Here is a 10,499-nt window from a genome sequence, read left to right as displayed (position 1 = left end):
GATACCGACAAACATTGAGGAAAAGGCAATGGCTTCACTCGTGGGTGGACTCAACGGTTTCATTCGTGGGTGGAGACTCCATGCTTTATTCCTAAACTCTTCATCACTAGTGATCTCAATCTTCTTGGCATCTACAACCACTTGCAACTATTGTTGTTTTCTTTGTTTTCTCCTCTTTTTGTTGGGAAATTGAGGTGTATCCCTTAAAGACTTGGGACCCTGAACTAGGTCAACCATTGATGTACATGGTTGGGCCTTAGCATTCTCTTTCTCTAGTGTGTCCTCATGGTCATTGTGGAAGAAAGAGAAAGGTAAGGATAAGAAGACTAATGATAAGAAGGAAGAGAAAAATGATAGCCAACTTGCAAAGAAGAGCACTGTCAAGATAAAGGAAGTCAATGTGGTCAGTCATGAGAGTGACGGTGGGCAGCAATGATGTACTCTTTCTCTCCTCGAGAAAAAATGGTATGTAAACAGAGTTTGTATGGGCTAAAACAAGCAGTTCAAGAGTGGTATCATAAGTTACATTCATGCAGTCTCAAGGCTGCCACAAGAGTCAAGTGGATCATTGCTTGTACACCAAGAAGGTAATGACACTTAAAACCAGCTGCATAAACACAGCTGGACAAACTCAAGTCCTGCTCTGATGACGTTGGTGGGATATTAATCTATTACCCCCCTTTTAGCAAGTCCCATGTTTGGAATCAAATGCTTCTCATAATATAAGAACTGCTTGCAGGGCTTATTTAGAAAGTCAGAAATCTACCTCTTCACAGGATGTCCAACTCCAAACAATATAGAAGCATGCTTCAAAAAAAGCCAGATACACTCCAACAAACATAAATTGCATTTAAGGTTTGAAAAAAGTAAAAATTGTCAACAATCGAAAAAGAAATTATTATGGGATATGGAAGAGACCATCTCTAGAGTCCCTCAACAAATGATTGAAGTCAGCACATAAACAAAGGGAATGTTGTAGTCATGCCAGCACATGCACTTTCTCAACCAGAACCAGGATGCTGTTTCAGCCTATAGCATATACAGTTGTATACAAGGTCAAAGCATGGACCAGCCTGTAACAAGATGCCAGAGAGAATTGATATTTTTATGATAATTAGCATTGCTGGAAGAAGTGTACCCAGAGATGGGTCTGAAGTCCCCGCACTCTTGAGCTCCAACCCTGCATAATAGAAAAGCAGGTGAAACGGGATCGAATTTGTTTAATAAATAAACTTTGACATTTTTCACACAAAGTATGGCAACCCCGGGGGGGCACTCATCCCATAAAAAAGTGTACCCTTACACTACTTGTCAATGAATTTAGACAGCTCTTGACATATACAGTGGGGCCACGACCAGAATGTATGTGATGCTGCTAAAAATCAGCTTGACTGTCTGATATAGCCAGCACAGAATGCAAGACTAATGGGACATTTTAAATGTTGGAATAATCAGGATGTGTCAGGTTGTCTGATCCTTGAATGTTAGAGATAACAATACAAATGCTTGTGTAATTTTGATAAGATACAAGGGGAAAACTGACTCCTTGAATATGTAGCTTTCTTTTTCCTGACATAACTAATTGTTCTAAACCCCCTTTTCACCTGCATCAATTTCCACGGTCTACCATGAATACCAAAACCATAGAAGTGTTGGCAGAAGAAGTGAGCATTGCCCATCATATCTCTAATTTTTAAAACACAAACATCACCTCAAGTAGCACTTCGACTTGGATCAACAGCACTTCATTGTCCTGTGTATCGTTCCACCTGGAGTTGCAACCTCAGGTTTGTTATCCATTATGTCAGGAGATACACTTCCATCAGCAGATTTGGCATTCTTGTTCGGCTGAAGAGCTTCAGTGAAATACTGTAGTTCCTGTGACCAATACAATTTCATGATAAGTATCCAGAGTTCTACCAAAGTTCACTGACACCTTTGGCAGCACTACTACTAAGCACACTAATTACATGCCTTCAAACCAGTGAGTCCAATGGCTGCTGAGGGTGACCGCTCTAATCGAGCCTTCCCAGAAAAAGACTGCATTGCATAAACAACTAAAAAGGTCATTGAAGCACATATCTAAGACTTTCAATAGTACATACAGCACCTTCAACATGCAGCCTCAGATATAACAACAGAGGGCATGTGAGCTTAGCCTAATACAACCAAGATTGATCCCCCCCCCCCCCCCCAAAAAAAAAAACAAAACAAAAACCTGAAAACAGTTCATTATTTCCCCATAGATGAAACAATATGCCAACAAAAAAAACATAGAACTGCAGACGCTTAGCCTAATACAACCAAGGTTGATCCCCCCCCCCAAAAAAAAAAAAAACCTGAAAACAGCTCATTATTTCCCCATACATGGAACAATATGCCAACAAAAAAACATAGAACTGCAGATGTTTTTACATTAACTTTTTCTTTGATAATCTAGACATCAAACTAGTACAATACGAATCTGGTTATCTTTCACGATGTTTGCACCTAAGTGAGAACAATACTCTCATGAAGTTGACAAATACCTGTAACAGCTCAGGTTTTTGTGACCCCGCTAGGCCTTGAACAAATTGGCACAAATAGACAACTCCTGCATTGGTAAGGTCCTGAAAGAATACCATTTCAATGTAACACAATTTGCTGAAACTATGATGGTTCAGACATCCTTGATGACAGAAAGCTTATTTACCTGCTTTCCTTCAATTTTATCTATCTTTGTCTCCTGTGAACATCAGCCAAATAATGTGATGATTGGATTAGCTATTTATTCAGATTGAATGGTGGAAACACTCCACATTAACATGCTATAATCAAAGCTACTGAATTCCATGCAAAGAGACAGGCTGGAACCAGATGTAGAAAATGACAACTCTACAATGACAAGAGCATACCAAGCCCTCAACAAGGCGTTGCACACATTCAATGTCCAGGCCCATTCGAGCTAGGTCCTCACGAACTTCACCAACCTTCAAAAATGAACCAGGTGTAAGCACTTACAACATACATGGAGAGCAACATACCTCAAATTAGTCAGAGCACATGGAAAGCAACATACCTCAAACTTAATGGCACCTGTAATTTCCTTCTGTTCATCCATTTTGTCATTTAACTTTTCCATGCGCTGTGTTAAATGCCTCTTTGTAGCCTGAAACATATGCCCAGCCCAACCTCAAATTCACTCAAGGCTCACAAACAAAAGCGAGGAGAAAAAAGCAGAATGATTGACATAAGAACCAAAAACAAGCATTTACTGGCCATGGACACAAGGCAAGACAACCTACTGCTAGTGCTGCTGAAACTTGTTCAAGCTGTTTCGTGAAACTAGAAACAGCATTTGCCATGTTGCGCTTGGTTACGTACATGATATCTGAAAAAGACCATCCCTGCCATTGACAATTTGGCCTTCTTAAAGTGAAGATTCTTTTGCAATCTAAACAAACCACAAAGCAAGAAAATCGGCTACCTTCCACCACATGTAGCAATAACCAGCTGCACCCACAACTGCCAATGGGATGATGCAAGAAGCGACTGTGCCTGTAGTATTCCAATCCAGGTTTAGCAAACAATGCTATAGATGAGCAAGCTTGACAAGATTATTTACCATAAATTTAATGAATATAAGGTTAACTATAAGCCACAGATCATTGCTGACACCAGTCTTTAATTCAACAAGTGAATATGGCATGTGCTTGAGACATTTCAGTGGACAAGCAACTGGCTAAACTCAAATATCGGGAATGCTCATGATCATGCTTGCTGTTCTTCCTGCTCCTGCTACCTTCAATAGCTTTTTGTACAATGTAGCTATCTTGTTGTCCCAAATAGTGACTTTTTTTGTGTCATCCTGCTGCCAGTGCAGGAACACCTCTATATGTCCTGCTGCTGAGAGATGCAATCTGCTGATTGGGCATAGAGGTATTAGAGACAGTCACATGACTAGATGCTTGGTTTGTTTTATAAGACTCTCAGCTGCCACGCTTCTGTGGGAATTTATCATGACAGCTAAATGCACTAAGATAGCCATCGCAATAGTAGTATCTTCATGAGACCATGCAAACATTTTCTTGTGATCCTTATAGCCATTGTGAAGCAAAGGATGCCAGCAGAATACTCATCCAGCATGATTATCACAGATTTACATGTGTCTCAAGGCTGGGCTTTTGGCCCATTTCTAGCAAATTTCAGAGGTTGCAAAGCTAAAGGCTGTGTCATGCAAATTTTCTTGGTTGTTTAGCTCTAGTGACCCTTTTTCCCCCCGAACAAAAGTGTGACTAATTATGTGCTCAACAGATTTTTACAAAGTACACATGCTCAACAGTCTCGCTGGAGCTGCCTGTAAATCAGAAATCACTCGTATATACAAGCCTCTCAAGGTGGCCTAGGAGGGAGGTTGGAGGGAAAATGTAGCGCACGCCAGGGCAGCCCACCTGTAACATGAGAAATAGACCCTGACCTCAGATGATGTGAATGAACTGCTGCCACAACTCCTATCAGTGACAAGAGTCACCTAGTGAGTGGATGATGGACAACCAAACCTCTGCTAGAGTAGCCTACACCAAAAGGCTCTCACAGCCGAAAATCATCTGGCAGCATGCCTTCCAGCTGTGCCACCATGTGGGGATCCCAATGATCTCCCAAACCTTTAATTGTGATGCCACAGGCTCCAATACCTAGTGCTTGGGCAAAGCCTCCAAGCCTGTTATGGCACATGTTGGCTAAGTGACCTAGCAGCCTAATGCCTGCTCTCCCCATTGCCCTTCCTCTTGTCAACTGGTTCTTGTTGCTCCCTTCCTTTGTAGCAGCATTCCCTTTTAGCTCATTCAAGAGCCCCAAAACTCAATTGCACACAATGTGTTTCAATGTCCCATAAACGAACTCCCCACTTTTTAGTCAGTTCCTCACCTAACAATTGTGTGCGTGCTAGGTCACTTGCATCGCAATCTACCCCAGTTCCATCCCTTGTCTATGTCAGCTCCACTTCTCTAGCTCTTCTCGCGGTGATCTTCAGCATAACAATCAAGCACCTACAAATTGCATTCAGTCCAGACTGTTATCAACATTATCTCTAGCTCCTGCAACAGCCATCCTCAGTTGTCACTTTCATCTAGGCATGCTGCGGTCTACCCCAGTTGCAATCTTCAACATCCCAGCTACCATGTTCATCTCCAACTACCGCCCTTCAACATGGTGGCTCCTACAGACTGCATATTGATCCCATCTTGCTGACATCATTTTCAATAGTTGGAATTATCACATGATGGTTACAGGATGCAGTTCCAAGCAAGATATATGGTGCCTTGAATAAGAACTGTAGACCACCACTGCAATGCATTTCCCTTCAAAAATGTGACTGCCTTGCGTATCTTAGATACCTCTGTAAAGTTGCCTCTAGAATAGACTGCATCAAACTACTGAATAAAAACGAGTGCTTTCAGCTCATCTTGTGCACCACTGAAAGGCTCAAACTTCACGCTTTTGCCACCTTCATCATAGTCCTTCGGAGGGCCTATGGAAGTCAAGTTATCATAAATGGGCTGCTGCAAAAAGGGTGCATTGGCTGTATTTGCATAAAAACCAGCACTATCTGAAGCACCTACATGACCAGCACAAAATCCTTGTGCTTCAATAGTCCTTGAGGGTGCCGATACATATCCGTATAGCCCACTTTGTGCCCCAAGCATCATGCCTATGCTGTCATACATGGGGTTAGGCATTCCATTTGCATTACCCGGATACATTGGGTGTCGTGAGCCATGCATTGGCTGTTGCATACCATAGGGATTTGTGCCATGCATTCCTGTATGCGGTACCTGTCCAATCACAGCATGAAAAGTGGTACCACCACCAAAGTATCCTTGTTGTCCCATGCTTGCATGTGCATAATTGCCTTACTGCCCATGTTCCCATGGACTAGCACTACCAAGTTGGCCATGCAATTGCACTTTTTGCCCCACGAATACCAATTGTTTGTGATCATCAGGCATTTTGGGCTCTTCTAAAGAAGACTTAGGCTTTTTTTTCTTGAGGTTGTTCCAAAGCTGTAGAAGGTGTCTTCTTCTCTTTGCCTTTGCTATCCTTCTTTTGGGGCATTCAAGAATAGAGTAAACTCGGGATCCTTTGCCAATTCAGTAAAAAGATTTGCTGTTGTATGCATTTGATCCTTGAAGCTATCAGCAAATTCTTGAGCCCCTTGCTCATCATCAGCCTCTTTATGCATTGAAGTGCCAACATTTGGGTCATTTCCCACATTTTCAACATGTTGTCCATGCTTAGAACCATGCCCAGCTTCAGTCATTGCATTTCCCCCTTCACCACGTAATTGACCAAGGAGTGATACATCCTCTCCACTTGATCCCGTATCACCATGTGAAGACATGCTTGCTGTAATTCACTGTTGAGAACAATTTCCACAATAACGCAATAGTCCCAAGTTGCAATTAAGTACCACAGCCCCACTACTTCAAAGGATTTGATGATGTCCCGGCAACAGAACCATGTGACCAATCTTCCTTCCGTGGATCGGTTGTAAATCCCTTATTACAACTAAATTACAAGAGCAAACAATTAATGCAAATCTGAAAATACAAATTTACCTACTGATCTTGGACAATGCACACCCGATTGGCCCCAAAATTGTCACAACTCTATAGAACCAGAATTTGTATCCTTTTTCACTAATTTGTCTATATAATGATTTATTAAAAATTTGTTTCCTTTGCACTAAGTAGATATAAAGAAAGGTGCATTGGAGCTGGCCACTGATGAGTGGTCACAAGTTATGGTGGACCCACGCGGTGGGTTAGAGAAAAGATAGTTCACACTTCCACCTATATGGCCCGATTGGGCGCCTGTGACCAGAACTCACGCATATCAGGGTTAGACTCGCACACAGAAAAGATTGATGCCTTGAAGTGTGGGCTAGATCCACCAGAACAGACAGTTACAATCAACAAGATGGCATGATCATGAAATGCTTGTATAATGTGCATGTGTGGGCTGAAAGATTGAAATGCACATTTCTTTGCATAGGAAAGTCACATGAGGATTCTGATACCGTTTTTGCGATGTACATGGAAAAAGCTTTCATATGACACCCATATTGGGGGGATCCCTAAATTTTAGGAGATCCCTAAATTTTAGGAGGTCTCTAAATTTTAGGAGCCTCGAATTAGCCTAAAAATGCTAGTCCTAAAAAATAGGGATTAAGTTCTGTACTCTGACTGTGCTTACTAAATTTGGTTGTTTCTATTCTTGACAGTATTCAACCCAAAAAGAAAGGCCATAGAGAAGAGACAAGTGTCAAGACACTTGTCACACAAGTTTCCAAGTGTCCCACCACTTGTCACATCTCATGACATGTGGCTGGACACTTGTCTTGTGCTACTCCACTTTCCCCTTTTGTACTAGCTCTTCCCTCTCCTATAAATAAGAGCTCGTTTTTCTTCATTCAGGATCATTTTTCTTTGCTATAAACTCATGTACAGCACCCACAGATAGCCAGAAACTGGCCCCATCCATCCCCATCATCATCTCCCACTTCTCCATTATCAAATTCCTCCATATTCCCTCTTCTATCACTGCTGTTTTATAGGACAGCAAGCCTGTAAATTCATTACAGCACCTCCTTCTCAAGCTCTTTCTTCCATTTTAGCAACAAGAAGCAAGCCCTATCCATATACTACTGTTCAACGATGGAGAAAGGCTGATTTCCCCTCTTTCTTCTCTCATAACTGTAAAAAAATCAGTTCTTATCATTGCATAATAGATAATACATGTGTGTTTGTACATCTTTGCATGATCTTCTGAGAGTGAGAATTACTTTTCCTTACTCTCAGGTTGATTGTAATTGAGCTCTTCCCTAAGGGACTTGGGTTGAGCAGAAATACATTCCTTCGGTGGGGGGGGGCTTGCCATCTTCAACCCTCAATCTTGTCTCCATTACTTTTACATTTTCATGGCTGTAATTTTGTGAGTAATTTTCATTTTCAGTTTAAGTGTTCATTCTCTTTTATATTAAATCTCGAAAACAAGCGAATATCACAATTGTTAAGCATACTACGTTGTTCGGGGCGTTTACAAAAATCGACACCCCTTTCGGTATTTCTTTAGCTTTATTGAAGAATAAGTTGATTTACAATGGAATTATCCCAATCCCTTTCGGTATTCCAACTCCCCTTGCCGTGATGAATCACCAGTAAGTCTTTAATCCGATTTGTCCCTTGATTCGGGCAATCAATTGGTCTTCACCTACTCTAATGGAAATGAAAAATGCCCCAAATACAATTACTTGCTGGTCCCTCCACTTGAATAGGCTAAAAACAACTTCAGCCCTATTCAATCCAAGTTTTGGAGCTTCCAATTTATGGCACGATTCTTGAGGCTGCTGCAAAACCCTAATTTCTACTATAAATTAGGGTTTACAGCAGTAGAGAAATTTGCAATTTCTCGGCCTCCAAGGGTCCAAATACTGAGATCTTTGGAGCAAGGCTGTGAAATGACTGGGAGATTAAAGAAAAGACTGTAGAGAGAGAAAATTCAAAGTTTTGTCACGAAGAATGACTGAAAATCAATCAAATGCAGCTGTTGTTGCTGTGCCACAACAGCTTGTAGATGCAAAGAACTGAAGAAAATCAATCATTTACAGCTGTCGCCCTATCTCAACAACCTGTAGATGCTGTCTCCTACTATTGATTGGTCTTCTCCTGCCCTTGACAACCTCAGAAGGTCCTCCAATGGCTGCAAATCAGACCAACAACCTCTCCTCCCTCTCCCTTGCACACTGAATTTATAGAGATGCTTCTCTCCACCTCTAAAGACGTTTTTTAGTCTTGCATGGGCATTTTTTACAAGTGGCAGCTTTCCCAAACGATTTTTCTGACATTTTTCATAATGAAATATTAATTTTCAGTCTTTAAATACTGAAAATTAATCTAATAATTATTTCAGTGCCCCGAAAAATAATTTGACTTGCCAATAATTAAATTGGCTAGGTAACTTCCATTCCCGAGTGTCTTTGCGCCATCTTTGACCATCAGATTGGTGTTAAGTACCATTAAACACCACTTCTCTAGTGTCATCAACTGACACTTATGGCCAAATGCATGACCTAGGCCAACAACTGGCACCAGATACCACCAAGTACCTGTGCAATATAACTTATAGCAACTTTTGCCTTTGATATCCCGTGATTTCTTCGGATCTCGAGCTCGTAAATTTACTTTAACCCCAGTCGCACCTCACATATGCAACATTTACTTAATCATGTGATTAAAATTAATCCAGATGTTAAGTGAGGTTTCAAAAATGTCCTCGTGACACCTACAATGCCTTTCTAAGAGAATCACTTTGAGATTTTTGTAAATGCAGTATTGAATCCAAAGGTATTTCTTTGAATGGGAATGCTTGAGAGAACGTTTAAGGTGTCCCTTTTGATGGGGAATGTTGTTCACTAGTCCATCCTATGTGTAGTCATTCCTTTGATGGGAGATGTAGTTTGATTGTTCAAGAAACTAGGACAATGAGTCTTGGATTACCACGTGTTTTATGTAGATTTCAATGATTTCGGGATGAGCTACTATTTATCACTAAATCGGAGCACTTTCTGTAGTGTACCAACCTACTTGCCCCTGCTCTATCCTTGCCAGCCCTGTTGTGCCATAGCTTTCTTGTCTCCCCTTCCCTTCTCCCTCCCTGCTCCTGCAGCAATTCTAGCCACTGCCCAACTTAGCACCCTCTTCTCCCCTAGTCTATCCTCCAGCTCCACTTATTTCCTAAATTTGTTTCTAGATCTTTGCACTAAAGAATATCCTTCTAGCTTTAGGCCAGACCATTGACATAATCTCGAGTCTGGTCATATGCAATGTTGCATTGAAATTTCTTACAGTTTTCTTACATATGCAAGATATTTCTTAAAAATTGGACCTACAAGTGTTTAAAATCAATCAAGTTGTTTCTCTCTTCTTTGCTGATGTCATATTTACATATATGAATTATAAGTCTATGGAAATTTATAAAAATCTCTAGATTTTAAATGTATAACAATCTTTTTATTTAACATATTATAAAAAACTCAATTCAACTTCTACAAAACTTTTTCCTACAAATGAAACTTGTACGAAACCACTCGCTTAGAAACTCCTTGCTACATTGGTCCAATGCTCTTGATCATTTTTATTTGAGTATCCACGTGCTTTGGCTACAATATATGTGAAACATAAATTGAAGCGATTTTTCCAACTCCCTTCCATGTTGTCAAGGCAATGCCAAATCTATGACCTTGAATCTAGTTATCCAACTTAAACCCTCCTATTTTGATACATATCTTGTATTAAGAACTTGTGTCTCATTGAGAACTACCATGCTTAAATAAAACCTTGCGAGATTCTTTTTGCCAAATAAAAGGTGTGGCTAATTATATTGCTTGGAAGAAAAACACAATGAAATACAAGTGCTCAATAATCTAGCTAGAGCTGAATGCCAAATAGATCAAATATGCA

General features: G+C 40.7%; 1 protein-coding gene across 1 annotated transcript in view; it reads right to left on the bottom strand.

Moving 5' to 3' along the window:
- Positions 1 to 824: 824 nt before the first annotated feature.
- The window catches only part of LOC148009635 (uncharacterized), a 62,434-nt gene continuing 52,759 nt past the window's right edge, over positions 825 to 10,499 (bottom strand). The window contains exons 6-14 of the mRNA XM_087673064.1: positions 3,467 to 3,537; positions 3,285 to 3,386; positions 3,059 to 3,148; positions 2,895 to 2,969; positions 2,693 to 2,725; positions 2,529 to 2,609; positions 1,975 to 2,040; positions 1,712 to 1,878; positions 825 to 1,180 (exon numbers count right to left, since the gene is read on the bottom strand). Of these exons, the coding sequence (XP_087529190.1) occupies positions 1,735 to 1,878; positions 1,975 to 2,040; positions 2,529 to 2,609; positions 2,693 to 2,725; positions 2,895 to 2,969; positions 3,059 to 3,148; positions 3,285 to 3,386; positions 3,467 to 3,537 (662 nt within the window). The 3' untranslated portion in view covers positions 825 to 1,180; positions 1,712 to 1,734. The remainder of the gene's footprint in view (positions 1,181 to 1,711; positions 1,879 to 1,974; positions 2,041 to 2,528; positions 2,610 to 2,692; positions 2,726 to 2,894; positions 2,970 to 3,058; positions 3,149 to 3,284; positions 3,387 to 3,466; positions 3,538 to 10,499) is intronic.

This window comes from Lygodium microphyllum, chromosome 30 (genome assembly GCF_053477565.2).
Source record: "Lygodium microphyllum isolate KBCC chromosome 30, Lygodium_microphyllum_v1.1.10, whole genome shotgun sequence".
NCBI lineage: Eukaryota > Viridiplantae > Streptophyta > Polypodiopsida > Schizaeales > Lygodiaceae > Lygodium > Lygodium microphyllum.
This window is presented reverse-complemented; position numbering and strand designations above follow the sequence as displayed.